General features: G+C 60.5%; 1 protein-coding gene across 1 annotated transcript; it reads right to left on the reverse strand.

The window, feature by feature from the left end:
• Positions 1-1,169: 1,169 nt before the first annotated feature.
• Positions 1,170-9,435, reverse strand: LOC130605423 (vitamin D3 receptor-like). Its single transcript, XM_057420871.1, has 3 exons — positions 9,288-9,435; positions 7,648-7,798; positions 1,170-1,538 (listed from the first exon to the last, which is right to left on the reverse strand). Exons 1-3 carry the CDS (start codon positions 9,349-9,351, stop codon positions 1,226-1,228), a joined length of 528 nt encoding a protein of 175 aa, XP_057276854.1. The 5' UTR covers positions 9,352-9,435; the 3' UTR covers positions 1,170-1,225.
• Positions 9,436-16,779: the final 7,344 nt, after the last annotated feature.

Raw genomic sequence — 16,779 nt, forward strand, 5'->3', positions numbered from 1 at the left:
GAGGCGATGTCTAAGAACACCCAAGCACCCCGCACTGCGGGGTCTGCACCAGCACAAGCTCTGCCCTCATCCTCCTGCTCTTCATCCCCGTCCCACACCCTCATTTCTGCTTTGGACCACTCAGATCCCATCAGCAGAGGGCTCAAACTGGCCCAGCCTTGCCCATGGGCTCCTCATTGCCTTCAACAACAGCCTAGGGAAGGCACAACCCCTCCTTGAGGCTTCAAAAGCCCTGATTCGACCTAAAAATACCAGCAGGACACCTCGGCCCTCATTTACCAGCAGCAAAGTCCACAGCAGGCTATTTTTAGGCTCCTTAGGTTAAGGCTTGCTCATCCGGTGCTGGGTTGATGGAGGGGTCGCTTACACGTTAACTCCTGCAGGCGCATCCCGGAGCCGGGGCAAGCACCGCGGCTCCGATGGGTTCCCGGTTTTCCAGCCTTTCCGGGTCATTTACCAGAGCAAATCAATGCATTCCCCTTGTTAGCAACGGCTGCACCAAGCAGAGCTCATTGACCAGGGGCTCACACGGCCTCAATCACCCGAAACAGATGTAGGCAGCGATCAGGTCCCCCCTGAGCCTTCTCCTCTCCATCTGAAGCCCTCAGGTCCCTCAGCCCTTCCCCATCACACTCGGGCCCCAGGCCCTGCCCCAGCTCTTCAACGTCTCCATCGTTCCAGGTGACGTCCTGTTTGCAACGGCTCCGAGGTGCTCTGGTGGTTGGAAGCCTCCATGGACACCAGGCTCTCAGGAGGACCTGTGCCAAACCCATTGCAGCCTCTAAAGGCTGCTTATCTCGAGATATACTCGAAGAAAACAAATATTTGGAGCCCATTAAAGGGTGTTTGGATTGGGTTAAACCCCACTTTACTCCCCTCGGCTGTTGACTCGGGTGGCTGCTGTGCACGGCGATGGAGGGAGGGAGGGAGGGATGGAGCCGCGCAGCATGAAGAGGAGCCAAACACCAAGCCTAAAGAGGGACGTGGCTGAGCAAAAGAGGGGCAGCTCCTGCCGCTCCCCTGCTGGGATGCAGCCAGGAGCATCCGCAGCCAGGTGGGACAAGGACAGAGGCGGGATGCGAGGATGCTCGCTCGCTGTAACCAGGAGTTAATCAGAAACAGCCCCGGATGCTCTCGCTGAGCCGATGCCCTCCGAGGGCCGGCAAAGGCGACTTGGCTCTGCTCAGAGCAGCTCCCCAGCTCACTGAGCACCACAGCAGCAGCCTCAACCATTAAACAAGCTCCTCTTAATCATTACCCACCACATCCCCTGCCCTTTGCATCCCCTTTGGATCCTTGGAGGGCTTCCCAAGCGCCCGCCTTCTGCGCCGCGCGTTGAATGGGAAGGAAAAGGAGACGAGGGCGCGAAGCCGGGATGTTCCCATGGGATGCGTGCCCCATACTCACACTCTTTCATCATGCCGATGTCCACGCAGCGCTTCAGCCGGCAGGCCTGGCAGTGCCGCCGGTTGTCCTTGGTGATCTTGCAGTCGCCATTGAAGGGGCAGGTGAACATGGCTTTCCTCTTCATGCTTCTCCTGCAGAGAAAGGGAACAGAAACCATCCCGGGTCAAACCAGCACCACTGGGACGGTGCAAGAGGCTGCTCTGAGCCCCGGGGAGGAGATGCCAGGCACAACTCCAGCTCTCTGGGCAGCAAACCGCTAAGAGGATGCTGGCAGCATCTCTGAGCTGCTCAGCTCAGCTGGGTGCTTGAGGGGACCAAGCTGGAGGGGCTGAACCTGGCTGGGTGCATCCATGGGTTTGCTCTTAGAGGTCCAGGCATTGCTGGAGGGCAGGGAAAGGAGAACTTCTGGTGTCCTCAGCATAAAAAGGACATGGAGCTGTTGGAACAAGTCCAGAGGAGGGCCACGAGGATGAGCAGGGGCTGGAGCACCTCCTGTATGGAGACAGGCTGAGGAAGTTGGGGCTGTTCAGCCTGGAGAAGAGAAGCTGCGTGGAGACCTCAGAGCAGCTTCCAGTATCTGAAGGGGGCTGTAGGGATGCTGGGGAGGGACTCTTCATTAGGGACTGTAGTGACAGGACAAGGGGTAACGGGTTCAAACTGAAACAGGGGAAGTTTAGATTGGATCTAAGGAGGAAATTCTTTGCTGTGAGGGTGCTGAGGCACTGGAATGGGTTGCCCAGGGAGGTTGTGAATGCTCCATCCCTGGCAGTGTTCAAGACCAGGTTGGACAAAGCCTTGGGTGACCTGGTTTAGTGTGAGGTGTCCCTGCCCATGGCAGGGGGGTTGGAACTGGATGATCTTCAGGTCCTTTCCAACCCAAACCATTCCCTGATTCTATAAGGCCACAGCCGAGGGGCTCAGCCTCAGGTTAAGCAGCTTTCCGGTTGGGAGCAGGTACTTTGAAGGGCATGAGGAAGGTGGAAGGGTTGGAGAGAACCCCCCCTCCAGGAACAGCAATGGAAAGCAGCGCGTGCCATTAAACATTCACCAGCCTTTGCTGGCTGCAGAGCTCGCCTGCGTGCGGAAATAGCGCGGGGCTCAAGAGGAACCCCCTGACCAGAGCCGGCCCGTGCCACGTTAACCCCGCTGCCACGGGGGCTGTCAGCGCTCCAAGTCCAAAGGGTCAAAGGCAGAGCTGGAGGGACAACTCCAGAAGTGGCCTCTGTGCAGGGGCATCCTGCCTGCTGGCCGCTAATGACACGTTACAGGCATAGCTGAGCCGCGGCACCGCGGGCAGCGGCTCCCCTGCGGATGCCTCTGCTCTGGAGAGCGTTACTCAACCATCAGCAACAGGAGCTCGCCTCTCATTTACAGGAGGTCCTAAGGGTGCCACCGGCTCTGCACAAAGAGGTGATTTTGAAGGTGAACGAGGCCCCGGTGCCTCCAGGCTGCGAGGCCAAGGGTGTTCAGAGGGGGGGAATGCAGCAGGGAGGAGATGCGGTGCAGGCAGAGCAGAGAGGATGTGGCCACCGAGTCGGTGCTGTTCTATTGAATCCCAACGGGACTGGGTTGGAAAGGACCTGAAAGCTCATCCAGTTCCATGGCCAGGGACACCTTCTGCTGGAGCAGTTTGCTCCTGTGTCCACCCTGGCCTTGAGCACTGCCAGGGATGGGGCAGCCACAGCTTCTCCGTTCCAGCGTTCCAACACCCTCATAAGGAAGAACTTCCCCATATCCCATTTAACTCTTCCCTGGTCCAGCTGGAAGCCCAAGCTCCTCATCCCATCCCTGCATCCCTTGTCCAAAGCCCCTCTCCAGGTTTCCTGGAGCCCCCAGAGGCACTGGAGCTGCTCTCAGGTCTCCCCTTAAGGACCCCTCGCAGCACCCCCATGGCCTCGCTCCAGCAGCTCCAGGTCCCCCCGGTGCTGGATGCGGGATGCAGGAGGATGAGGAGCATCCTGCGGAACCAGCACTGAAACCCCTCCGTGGTGCTGAGCTGATGGTGACAGCCCCCCTGCTCCTCAGACACCATGGACGTGGCTGCAGGCTGAGGGGGCGACAGCAGAGGGGCCCCCTCCAGCACCGAGCCCATGCTTATGGGGTATAAATAGGCGCTGGGAGGCCGCACACAGCAATTAGGAGCTATTTTAGAAAGGGAGCTGTAAACAGAGGCTTCGCTCTCCCTTTACCTGAATGAAGGCATTCAGTGGGGTTACTATGGGATGGCGGAACCCCCTGGCCCTGCCTTACACTGAGGAACCCCTGTTTCTCCCCGCCGCTGCCTCTGGTTTGTCTCCTCTCTGGGGTTTCTCCCTCCATCAGGACCTTTGCTCTCGCAGGAACAGGGGCAAACGCTGCTGAGCTCAGGGGCACATCAGGACACGGAGCCCAGCACCCCAAACCCCCCTTGTTCCTATGAGTGTCCCCGGCTGCGAGCATCGGGGGGCAGGCAGGAGGCTCCCTGATCCCCCCCTCCCTGCAGCCCAGGACAAGGCACAAACAAGAGGGAGAAGGCCTGGGGCAGGGATCGGTGCCCGAGGCGAGGGCAGGGCTGTGGGTTTGGTATGAAAATTGCAGTCCGGGAACACAGGGAGGTTGGGTTCCGCTGCCCCAGGGGGCCGCAGCTCCCGGCTCTGAGCGGCCCGGAGCTGCCCCGTTCCCAGCGGAGCAGGTCCCGGTGCCTGGCTCCAGGGTGTATTTACGAGGCTCCAACCCAGCCATTTGGAGGCTCATTGCGGAGGTAAAAATAGAGACGTCGCTGCCTGCCCGTGGTTGGGGGGGGGGAGCAGAGCCACGGCCAGCACCGGGCTCCATGGGCACTGAGCGCAGGGAACAGGAACACAGCTCCCATGGGGGGGGGGGACAGCGTCCATCACCCATGGCTGTGGGCAGGAGGAGCGTCCCATGGGGTGACAGAGCCCACCGGGGCCAAGAGATGGGGATGGAGAGGATGCCAGCGCCTCAGGGCAGGAGCTTGGGCATTGCAGCACCTAAAGGGGCTGCAGGGAACCTGGAGAGGGGCTTGGACAAGGGATGGAGGGGTGGGACAAGGGGAATGGCTTTAACCTGCCACGGGGGAGACTGAGATGAGCTCTGGTGCAGAAGCTCTTCCCTGGGAGGGTGCTGAGGCGCTGGCACAGGGTGCCCAGAGAAGCTGTGGCTGCCCCATCCCTGGCAGTGCTCAAGGCCAGGTTGGACACAGGGGCTCGGAGCACCCTGCTCCAGTGGAAGGGGTCCCTGGATGTGGCAGGGGCTGGAGCTGGAGGAGCTGGATGAGGAGGGATCACTCTGGCACCAAGGCTGCAGCAGAACCACCTCATCCAGGAGGCACAAACCCCTTGGGGTGGGACGATGCCATTGCTGCCCTGTGACAGCCAAGCCAGTGCCCCCTTGCCCTGAAATCTCTTTAGAGAGCCCTGGAGAAGCAGGATCGGCTCTAAAAGCTAAAGCTAAGGGTTGGGGAGGGATGCAGGGGTGGGATGCAGGGGTTTGATGCAGGGATAGGATGTAGGGGTGGGATGCAGGAGTGGGATGCAGGGGTGGGATGCAGGGGTGGGATGCAGGGATGGGATGCAGGGGGGGGATGCAGGGGTGGGATGCAGGGGTGGGATGTAGGGGTGGGATGCAGCGATGGGATGCAGGGGTTTGATGCAGGGATGGGATGCAGGGGTGGAGACAGGAGGGGTGGGGATGGGAAGGGTTCAGAACACCCGGAGCAGCTCTGCCGTTAGCACCCAGCGTCACTGCACCCCCAGAGAAACCGGAGCCGCCGCGGGTAAATCCCTCCGGATTAACTGCTCTGTCAGAGCTCCCAGCACAGAGCAGAGCTCCAGGACCCGCCGCCGTTGCCATTGGCACCGCCAGCAAACAGCGGCCTTCGAAGCCAGGGGCCAAAGGTTGCCTCGTGCCTGCCTGCGCAGCAGCACCCAAGGGTGCCAATAAACCCTGGTGCTGTTTGGAGAGTCCCTGGATGCTCCCAAGGGACCTCACAGCGGGGTTCATGTCCCAGGTGAAACCAGCACCATCAGGCCCTGCCCGGGAGCACAAGCTGAGGGGGGGGGAAGGCAGTGATGCTCTGAGCACAGCCTCTAACAGAGCCCACGGTGCTGGGAAAGGCAGGGACAGGCTTTTCCAGGAGAGTTTTGGGGGGTCCAGGCTCTCCCATGGCCCTGCTGCGATGTATTAGTGCAGCAAACACTGAACTACTGGGCAGCAGCAATATCAGTGCATTCAGTGATTGAACACGGCATGGAAACAGGCCTGGAAAGCAGGATAGAAAGCGAGAGGTAATTAGAGCCTTACACGGGAGCTAAAGGCTTTAGAGGGGCAGGAAGGTGAGAGCTTTCCCCATCACTGAGAGGTGCGCTCAGAAACGCTGTCACCGCTCTATGGCTGCACAGGGACAACGTGTGACAGCAGAGATGGGGAGACAGCGCCGGGGCTCAGAGCATCACTGCGAGAGCCACGGCGCACCCAGGAAGGGCTCCTTAAGCCATGCCAAAAGGCAGACCATTGCTCTGCAGCCACAACGGGACGGGGAAGGTCCTGAGGTGCTGCTCGGGTTGGGCTCCAAAGCTCCAGGCTCCACATCCCTGCACTGCTTGGCTGTGAGAGGGCAGGACCTGGGTGCTGTAAGAGCCCAGCTCAAGCCATAAAGCTGCGTGGTGGTGCTGGCATCCCACTGCTGCCTGTGCCACCATCGCATCCCACTGCTGCCTGTGCCACCATCCCATTGCTGCCTGTGCCACCATCGCATCCCATTGCTGCCTGTGCCACCATCCCATTGCTGCCTGTGCCACCATCGCATCCCACTGCTGCCTGTGCCACCATCGCATCCCACTGCTGCCTGTGCCACCATCCCATTGCTGCCTGTGCCACCATCCCATCCCACTGCTGCCTGTGCCACCATCCCATCGCTGCCTGTGCCACCATCCCATCCCATTGCTGCCTCTGCCACCATCCCATCCCATTGCTCTCTGTGCCACCATCCCATTGCTGCCTGTGCCACCATCCCACTGCAGGGCAATGCAGGCACCACCCTGCCCCATTGCACCAGGGTCAGTCTGGTGCAAGCTGCTCTGGGCTCCCATGTGAAGGGGGCAGCGCTGTCTGTATGGGAGCATCATGAGGGTAGACCCAAACCCCTGACACCTGCAGCTCTCCAGACCTGCCTGGTCTCTCCCTGAGGTGTTTGTGCTTTGCTGCCCAGCCTGAGGCCACTCAAGACCCCACCTGACAGTGGAAAAGCCTCCAAAAGGCTCCATGTCCAACCTCCGGCTACTTCCAACCCCCAGAGCTGTGCCTGGTTTGGGAAGGGCTCGGTGCCCGCTGCAGCAGGCGGGCAGAGGACCACATCCATCTCCATTCACAAGCACCCAGAGCTTCAGAGCAGCCACCAGATGCAGTTTGCTTTAAATAGAACCTTGTGGCCATCAAACCCGTTCAGTCTCCAAGGTGTGTTCAGTCTTTCAGGTGTGTTTTCCCAGGTGCCATCCATAGGGGCTCTTATACTCCTGCCTATGCAGCACGAGCAGGGCTGCGGGGCTCCCAGAGAGATGGAAATCTCTGATATGGGGGAAAACATCCCATTTCCCATGGCAGGGGGGCACAGGACGGCACAAGGAGCTTGTGACCTCTCCAGCATCAAGGCTTGGAGGTGCCAGCTCTGCGATGCGGGCACATCGCGGGGATGCGGGGATGCAGGGATGTGGGTATGCAGGGATGGGGGGATGCAGGGATGGGGGGTTGCAGGGATGTGGGGATGGGGGGATGCAGGGATGGGGGGATGCAGGGATGGGGGGATGCAGGGATGCCGGGATGGGGGGATGCAGGGATGCAGGGATGGGGGGATGCAGGGATGCAGGGATGGGGGGATGCAGGGATGGGGGGATGCAGGGATGGGGGGATGAGTGGACGCAGGGATGCAGAGATGTGGAAATGCGGGGATGTAGGGATGCGGGGATGCAGGGATGAGGTGATGCGGGGATGCGGGGATGCAGGGATGCAGGGATGTGGGGATGCAGGGATGGGGAGATGCAGGGATGCCGGGATGGGGGGATGCAGGGATGAGTGGACGCAGGGATGCAGAGATGCGGAAATGCGGGGATGTAGGGATGCGGGGATGCAGGGATGAGGGGATGCGGGGATGCGGGGATGCAGGGATGCAGGGAGCAGCCCCCGGAGGCTCAGGTGATGCTGGGGATGGGGTGAGGCCCCCCCTGCCCGCAGCCCCCCGCTCACCTGAAGAAGCCCTTGCAGCCCTCGCAGGTCATGGCGTTGAAGTGGAAGCCGGTGGCTTTGTCCCCGCAGACCCCGCAGATCCGGGGCACGTTCCGGTCGCAGTCGGTGCTGGGGTCGGGCAGGGAGGTGCTGGCGGCCACGGGCTCCGGCTCTGGGGGTCAGAGGCACCGTTACTGCGAAGGGCCCATCCCAGCCCCACCGACAGCAAAGCCCTGCCAGGAAGGGAGGGACCTGTGCTCGGCTTCCACAGGGGGTGGGAAGAGAAACTCCGGTGCTCCCATTGCCTCCGTGCTCCCATTGCCTCCATGTCCCTATGTTCTATGTCTCCATGTTCCCATTGCCTCCATGTCCCTATGTTCTATGTCTCTGTGTTCCCTTTGCCTCCATGTCCCTATGTTCTATGTCTGTGTTCCCATTGCCTCCATGTCCCTATGTTCTATGTCTGTGTTCCCATTGCCTCCATGTCCCTATGTTCTATGTCTCCGTGTTCCCATTGCCTCCATGTCCCTATGTTCTATGTCTCTGTGTCCCCATTGCCTCCATGTCCCTATGTTCTATGTCTCCGTGTTCCCTATGCTCTACGTCTCTCTGCTCCTTCTGCACTAATAGAGGGGCCCCCCCATGTCCTAGAGGACAGGCTAGGACCTGCTTTAGGACCACCGTAAAGCAGATTCAATCTCATTTTTAGGGTGCATTCACTTCTCTATGCAGTAAACCCATTTCTAATCCCCCCTTCCCACAGCCCTCCCGAACACGCTCCCAGCCCTTTGCTGTGCTCTAATGGCAGAACCTGCTCCCCATCAGGGTGGTTTTCAGAAGAGCTCAAATGGACCAGAATTGCCCCGGCCGCTGCTACAGAAACCCCAGGGATGGAGCTGCTATGGGATGGAAACAAGGCGGGGAGGAAGCAGCCCTGGTACCACAAATCACTGCAGGGGGAATTGTGATGGAGCTTGGGGCACTCTGCTCCCTGCCAGGGCCATCAGCAATGCAGGGCACACAAAGGCCCTGGAGCCAGAGAGCGATGGTCCTGGAGCACCTGGGGGGTGAGATCCCAAAACAGCTCCTGGAGCCTGGGGTTTCCTCTGTGCAGCACCGGAAAGGTCTCGCAGGCAACGGTCCCGGTGCCTTTAGACAGGAGTCAGGGAATGGTTTGGGTTGAAGGGAACTTAAAGCTCCTCCAGCTCCAATCCAGCTCCAGGGACCCCTTCCACTGGAGCAGGGTGCTCCAAGCCCCTGTGTCCAGCCTGGCCTTGAGCACTGCCAGGGATGGGGCATCCAAACCTTCTCCATTCCAGCCTCCCACCACCCTTATGGGGAAGAACCTCTTCCCCATATCCCATTTAACTCTTCCCTCTTCCAGCTGGAAGCCCAAACTCCTCATCCCACCCCTCCATCCCTTGTCCCAAGCCCCTCTCCAGGTTCCCTGCAGCCCCTCCAGGCACTGGAGGTGCTCTCAGCTCTCCCCTTCAGGAGCCTTCTCTTCTCCAGCCTGCCCCAGCCCAGCTCTCCCAGCCTGGCTCCAGAGCAGAGCTGCAGCATCCCCATGTCCAGGTCCTTTACATCGCTTGGAGAAAGCCCCCAGGAGGAGCCAGACCCGACCCCAAGGAGAAGGTCCCTGTGCAGAGGCCATGGATTACCTGGATCTGGAAGGTAGGCCATGCTCTGCTGGTGCAGCTCCCACGAGCTCTGCCGCTGGGACATGGAGCCGCCTGCATTAAAGACAGAGAGGACAGGGGCTGAGCCAGCTCAGACCTTACCGCGCTGAGGAGTTCGATGCAGAGCATCCGCCCGCTCGCTCCAGCCCCTTTGGGAGGGGAGCCCCGGGATGGGGTGAGCTCGGGACACGCTGCCCGCTCGGGTACCACTTGTGTGCTTCCCACAGAGCCCTGGGGCCGGGAGGAGATAACAGAGCCCTGAGCGCTGCAGGGCTGTTGCTAAGGAGCCGAGATCGCTGCAGCCAGGGCACAGGAAGGGCAGGAGACAGCGAGAGGTGCGGGGCCGGTGCTTTTCCCCTCCTTCACTCTTTCCTATGGGTTAATTCCCCGTGGGGCTGCAGCAGCGGGGACAGCGCTGAATGGGGCTGGTGCAGAGCAGGAGCGAGGCTCGAAGTCATCACTGCAGCCCCGGGGAGCTTCTGGTGCCCTTTGTCAGGTTGGTTTGTTAGAGCAAGGCCAGGAGGATGCTCAGGGGCTGGAGCAGCTCCCATAGGAGCCAGGCTGAGAACATTGGGGCTGGAGCAGAGAAGCTGCGTGGAGACCTCAGAGCAGCTTCCAGTGTCTGAAGGGGGCTATGAGGATGCTGGAGAGGGACCTGCATCAGGGGCTGGAGCGATGGGACAAGGGGTGATGGGTTCAGACTGGAACAGGGGGAGTTCAGGTTGGAGATAAGGGAGAAGCTCTTCCCTGTGAGGGTGCTGGGACACTGGGATGGGGTCAATGGAGAAGCTGTGGCTGCCCCATCCCTGGCAGTGCTCAAGGCCAGGGTGGACACAGGGGCTTGGAGCACCCTGCTCCAGTGGAAGGGGTCCTTGCCCGTGGCAGGGATTGGAGCTGGAGGAGCCTTAAGGTCCCTTCATCGCCACCCTTCCCATGATACAGACATCCTGATGCACCATTTAACGCTTCTCCAGGGCTTTGTGCTGCTCCCTGCTCCACCAAACCTTGCCAGGACCATGCCTGGGGATGCTGACACCCCCAGCATCACAAGACAGGATGGGGAAAGCAGGCACTGATGGCACCCAGTCAGCCCAGGAAGGGTTCCCCCTGTCCCCATCCAGCTCCCAACTGAAACCCCATGAGGTGGGATGGTCACTGCTGCTCGGGAGCCTGTGCCAGATGGGATTCCCACTCGGATGACGGGCGCCGCTTCCACCTCTGACTTCTTGGAAAGCGTTACTCAGCCCGTAATGGAAGTGACGTTGGTGCACGTGGGAGTTTCCCTCCACCCCCAGCAGCTCACTCAACCTGACATTTCACCGTCACCCCATGCAAGAGGCAAAATAGCCCCTGTTGGAGGCACCACAAAGGGCAAAGCAGGGCAGAGCTGCCTCTAGCAAAGCTGCAGTGATCCAGTTGTCCCCCCCAGGGTCAGGTCTCTGCTGAACCCCAGGTTTCCATCACCTCATCTGTCTCCAGGCACCACATCCATGCATAGGTGAGGAGATGTCAGCCTCCAGAGGATGCCTGCCGGGTTTGCATGGAGCAGAGCTCAAACAGCCCCAGGATGCTGGGGTTGTGATGAGCAAATGCAGCCCTGCGCTGGGATGCGGTTGGGTGATGGAGCAGCGCAGGAGGCACCAGGGTCAGGGATTAACACACATGGGAAGAGCTCAGCTGGAGCAGACACTGAGGGGGGAACAGCACAGATGAGGAGATGGTGGCTCCAGCCCCAAACCAGAAGCTGTTACCCAGGCTGAGGCTGTGGTAGCTCATGGGATGGGTTGGGATGAAGGGACCTTCAAGCCCATCCAGCTCCAACCCCTGCCATGCACAGGGACACCTTCCACTGGAGCAGGGTGCTCCAAGGCAGGGGGGTGGAACTGGAGGAGCTTTATGGTCCCTTCCGACCCAAACCACCCCATGGTTCTATGGTGAAGCAGGGGCAGAGCCACTGGCCAAGAGCCATGCTCAGGCCGTGCAGCAAAGCAGGAAGCTACAACCCAGCGGGGAGCATCCTCTGGAGGGCTTTGCCAGTCCCCAACCATAACCCAGGCTAAAGGAACCTGGGAAGTCCCCCATGGAAACCAGAGCACGGGGAGCTCCTGGGGTGCAGGGGGATGATCATGCTACAGGGTGCTCCTGCTGCTCTCCCTCCCTTCTGCACAGCCCGAGCAGGAGCCTTTGCTTTCAGCCTCTTGAGCTCTGAGCATCCTCAGTACCCGCTCCATGCGGGAGGAAGCTCTTGGCTGGGGCTCGCTCCTGCTCTCCCTTTCCTTTGCCTCTCCCCAGCACCCAGCTCCTGGGGACTTGGCAGAAGGGAAAAGGCATCGGAGGCTCCAATTCCTCCTGCTGAAAGCCTCGGTCCCCACACTCAGTGCCCCACAGGAGCAGGCTTCCCCCCCCGCCCTCAGCACTGCAGGGCTGGAATGCTCCTTCCCTCCTTCCCGGAGCCATGGCAAGAGCCAGAGCTGGGAATAACACAAGCCAGGAGCCAGGAGCCACGGCTGGGGCCAAACCCACCCTCGACCATGGATGCCCAGCATAAGAAACGGCTGAGAATAAGGCACAAGAGCAGGGATTTGCCTGGAGGAGGCGGATTTGGCTCCATGGGAGGCTCAGGCTTTGCTGAGAGCTGGAGGAGAAACCCAACCACGCAAGAACATCCCGACAGCCCCAACCGGGAGCGAGGCGGCACTGGAGGGGCTCTGAAGCCCTTGGGGTTGAGTCTGCCATGGGCAGAGAGCAGTGCCAGGGCAGGCAAGGAGCCCTCCCAGCACTGAGCAAGCGTTCGTCCCATCCTCAGCATCTCCTGCTCCATCCCAGCGCATTTCTTTGGTCAGCTTGGCTGCCAAGCAAAACAAAGCAAGGAAATCATCCCCCACCCGGCCCGGGTTCTGAACCCAGCGCAAATCCTGCCCCTGGCACTGCTCGGGCGCGCAGCTGAAGCTCTGCAAAGGCTTGGGGAGTCCCATTCGTTGACATGGAGCTGGGGGCCGCTCCTGCCTGGGGCTCAGCTCTCAGCACTGCCGACACGGCGGAGCAAAGCCACGCTCCACGGAGCCTGCGGCATCGCGCTGGTGCCTGGGGGAGCTCCCCCCGGGACAACCCAGGCTGCTCCGAGCCTCTCCTGCAGCTCCGGGAGCAGCCCCTGCTCCCAATGGAGAAGCAGCTAAAGCATCCCCCACTGCAGCTCCAGGAGCAGCCCCTGCTCCCAATGGAGAAGCAGCTAAAGCATCCCCCACTGCAGCTCCAGGAGCAGCCCCAATGGAGAAGCAGCTAAAGCATCCTCCACTGCAGCTCCGGGAGCAGCCCCAATGGAGAAGCAGCTAAAGCATCCTCCACTGCAGCTCCAGGAGCAGCCCCAATGGAGAAGCAGCTAAAGCATCCCCACACTGCAGCTCCAGGAGCAGCCCCAATGGAGAAGCAGCTAAAGCATCCTCCACTGCAGCTCCAGGAGCAGCCCCAATGGAGAAGCAGCTAAAGCATCCTCCACTGCAGCTCCGGGAGCAGCCCCAATGGAGAAGCAGCTAAAGCATCCTCCACTGCAGCTCCAGGAGCAGCCCCAATGGAGAAGCAGCTAAAGCATCCTCCACTGCAGCTCCGGGAGCAGCCCCAATGGAGCATCCTCCACTGCAGCTCCAGGAGCAGCCCCAATGGAGAAGCAGCTAAAGCATCCCCACACTGCAGCTCCGGGAGCAGCCCCTGCTCCCAATGGAGAAGCAGCTAAAGCATCCCCCACTGCAGCTCCGGGAGCTCCGCTCTGCTGCTTGTCAGGAGATTCCATAGGGAGCAGGTTGGCAGCCTCACACTGCACGGGGATGGATGCGGGGCAGGATGCTGGATGGGTGCTTGAATGGGTGGATGGATGGGTGCTTGAATGGATGGATGGGTGGATGGATGGATGGGTGCTTGAATGGATGGATGCATGGATGGGTGCTTGAATGGATGGATGTGCGCATGGATGGATGGATGCGTGAATGGATGGATGCGTGGATGGGTGCTTGAATGGATGGATGCGTGGATGGGTGCTTGAATGGATGGATGCGTGGATGGGTGCATGGATAGATGGATGGGTGCATGGATGGATGGATGCGTGCTTGAATGGATGGATGTGTGCATGGATGGATGGATGCGTGGATGGGTGCTTGAATGGATGGATGCGTGGATGGGTGCATGGATAGATGGATGGGTGCATGGATGGATGGATGCGTGCATGGGTGCTTGAATGGATGGGTGCTTGAATGGATGGATGTGTGCATGGGTGCTTGAATGGATGGGTGTGTGGATGGGTGCTTGAATGGATGGACACATGGATGGACACATGGATGGATGGATGTGCGGATGGATGCGTGGAGCAGTCTGGATCCTCCTGCCCCTCTCTCTATTTGCATTCCCTATTTCTAGTCTATTCGGCACCAGCCCCGTTGCCAGGCTGGAAGAACGTTGGTTTTGCAAGCCCCACAGTGGCTACAACCTCCTGGCAGCTGCTCACGACCTGGTGCAAGTCAGCTCACGCCACCCCTTCCTCCATTGATGTGATCAGATCCAACCCCTCCTGCAGGCTCTGCCACCGCCCCCAGGCCAAGGCTGGAGGCTCATCCAGCCGGGCAACGCCTCAGCATCATAATCCCTATCCCAAAGAGCCCGGACACTCCCTGTCTGCAACCCACAGGTCACTGCAATGAGGGCTCCTGAGGCTCCTGCTGTGTGACAGCCAAAGAGATGCAGGTATTCCTATATAGAGGGTCAGAGAGACTTGATCCCTGAGGAACGGGGATGCTGATCTCATTCTTCGGGAAGAATCAGGCCCTTATGGGCTCCCTCAGTGCTTTGTGTGATGGGAGTGAGCAAGCCCAGGGACACACTGAACCCGATTACAGCCCCAGTGCTCCCAGTAATGCAGTTAGGAGCAGACATGGGAGCAGCACCTCCCTGCAGCAAAGCTGAGAAGAAGAATAAGCCTTGAGAGAGCCAGAGCAGGTTGGGGCTGCCCCACATCCCTGCACCTCCAGCATCACAGGACACCTTTGCCATCACCTCCAGAACAAGGGAACGCAGGAGGGATGCACAGCGAGCCCCCAAGCACCCAGGGCTGGGGTTCCAGGGTCATCAACACAGCGATGCCTCCCTGCCCAGCTCTTCTGGGGAGGATGTGGGCACACAGGAGCTGCAGCCCCCGGGCTGGCCGCAGCCCATCCGGCCTCCTGCATCCACAGGCACAAGGAGGGGTCCTCAAGCAAACCCTCAGCAAACCAGGCTGGGAGAGCTCCTGAAGGGGAGACCTGAGAGCAGCTCCAGTGCCTGAAGGGGCTGCAGGGAACCTGGAGAGGGGCTTGGGACAAGGGATGGAGGGACAGGGACAGGCCAAGGGGAATGGCTTGAACCTGCCCGAGGGGAGACTGAGATGAGCTCTGGGGCAGAAGCTCTTCCCTGGGAGGGTGCTGAGGCGCTGGCACAGGGTGCCCAGAGAAGCTGTGGCTGCCCCATCCCTGGCAGTGCTCAAGGCCAGGTTGGACACAGGGGCTCGGAGCACCCTGCTCCAGTGGAAAGGATCCCTGGAGCTGGAGGAGCTCTCAGGTCCCTTCCACCCTGGGGTTCTCTTCCATCTCTTGTGGCTCTGTTTGGCACCAGCCCGGCTCAGGCTGTGCCCTCGTTCCCAAGCCATGGCCTCACGCCAGCACCCATCCTCAGACCGACCTGATGCAAGCGCTGGCAGACGCGGAGCCAGGGCCTGACACCGTTTGCCAACAGGGATGAGCAAACCTGGCTCGACCCCACCCGGAGCTGGGGCCATCGGCCCCGATAAGATCCATCCCAGAGAGAGGAGCTGAGCTCCAGCGCTGCAGGAGCACCCACAGGCTCCATCCCTGCTTCAAGGGGCCGATGCAGCAGCAGAGGCAAGAGCTGGCCTGAAACGCAGCCACTTCAGTGGTGGGGAAGGACCTGCGAGCACCATGGCACAGGAATGGGGAAGGGTGGAGCATCCTCCAGCATTGACTCATGGGCTCCCTAAGCAGGGTTTTCAATAGAGAGCCCCTGCTCTGGAGCTCTTCCTCCTCATTTGAAACCCCTCTTCTGGACTAAACCAGCTCCTAATGAGCACTGATCACACACGAAAGGGTCCTAAATCTCTTCTGAGGTTACAGAAAGGAGCATTTCACATCCGCAGCACAGACTCGTGTAGAGAGTCAGAGCCCCCAGAACCATTTCTAGGGTAAAACCTGATCACACCAAGCTCAGAGCTGAGGAGAACGGTTCCAAAGCACTGCTCTTGGAGGGCAAAGAAAGCATCGAGCTGACACCGGGCAAAGCATCACACCTTATGCGGGGATCATCATCCATCACTGCATCAACTGCAGGGCAGGGGCTGGGTTTCTTTAGGAGGGAAAAAAAGCACCAAAAGTACTCAATCAGACAAAAAAATCCCAACTCATTCCCATAGATCGCTGGGATGGGCTCCAATCACTGCAGCCTTCTCCAGAGCCCCGACATCGCTCACCCAAGGGCGCTGCAGCACCCGCAGGGGTGGAGGGGTCCCAGCAGCGGTGCCGATCGCACTGCTCCGAGCCTTGGCACCAGCACGGAGCCGGTCCCACCTCCCTGCTGGAAGGGGATGGCTCAGCTCCGGCGTTCCCAGGAAAGCTCCAGCCCCGTCCAACTTCCCCCTGAGTCACGGGAGCAGCCGCGAGGCTCCGAAGCTCTGCGCGGATGGAAGGGAAGAGCCGGCTGCAGGGAGCATCCCAGCTCCTGGTGGGCTCCCATCCCTGCACAGCCACAGCAGAGCTCCGAGGGAGCAGGGACCGGAGGCTGCCGAGAGCTCCCCCGGCTCCGGATGCTGCTGCTCCTGGCAGCTCCCAGCCAGCATCGCCCCTGCCCCGAGCGCCCATCAGAGGGCCCGGGTACAGGAAGAGCCCCGCGAAGGGCTGGGTTTTGCTTCTGCTTTGGGAAGCGGAGCCCTGCTCAGCCGGGTCCTCAGCTGCAAGGTCCTGGGGTGCTCGAGAGCCGCACAGCGAGGCTGGGGCAGGAGCTGGCGAGGAAAACGAAAGAGAAACCCAAGCCCGGAGCCACCTCCCGCTGAGCCGAGGGCACCGCGAGCAGCAGCGCTTTGCCTTGCAGCTGCACAAAGCGCTGCCAGCCTCACACCAGGCTCCTGCACTGAGCACCCGTGGGCTGCATGAGGGTGCCGCAACCCCAGCCCATGCACCGCGGGCACCAGCACCAGATGGCTCGGCCTCCCCGGCCCCTCCACCCTGCCGTTACCCTCAGCAGCAATCCCCCTGCTCCCGCATTCCCTCTCCTTATCTGGCCCAGCTATTTCGCCAATGGAAAATCTCCTCCAGCTTAGTCACGGTGATTTCCACACCGATCCCGTGCCATCTGCGCCGGGTAACGCGGGGCACAGCGAGGACAGGGCAAAGGGAACGCCGTGCTGGAAGGAGCGAGGCACAGCCATCGTTTCCATAGATGCCGC

This window comes from Pezoporus wallicus, unplaced genomic scaffold, assembly GCF_028554395.1.
Source record: "Pezoporus wallicus isolate ANWC-B61680 ecotype Strahan unplaced genomic scaffold, APGP_CSIRO_Pwel_v1 contig_9775, whole genome shotgun sequence".
NCBI lineage: Eukaryota > Metazoa > Chordata > Aves > Psittaciformes > Psittacidae > Pezoporus > Pezoporus wallicus.

What these genes read in the sequence shown, in the direction of transcription:
- LOC130605423 (XM_057420871.1), bottom strand. Translation starts at nt 9,351, where the DNA reads ATGTCCCAGCGGCAGAGCTCGTGGGAGCTGCACCAGCAGAGCATGGCC. An exon ending in GGCCTACCTTCCAGATCCAG is followed by an intron (nt 7,799 to 9,287) that starts GTAATCCATGGC and finishes TCTGACCCCCAG; the next exon opens with AGCCGGAGCCCGTGGCCGCC. An exon ending in GGCTGCAAGGGCTTCTTCAG is followed by an intron (nt 1,539 to 7,647) that starts GTGAGCGGGGGG and finishes CTTTCTCTGCAG; the next exon opens with GAGAAGCATGAAGAGGAAAG.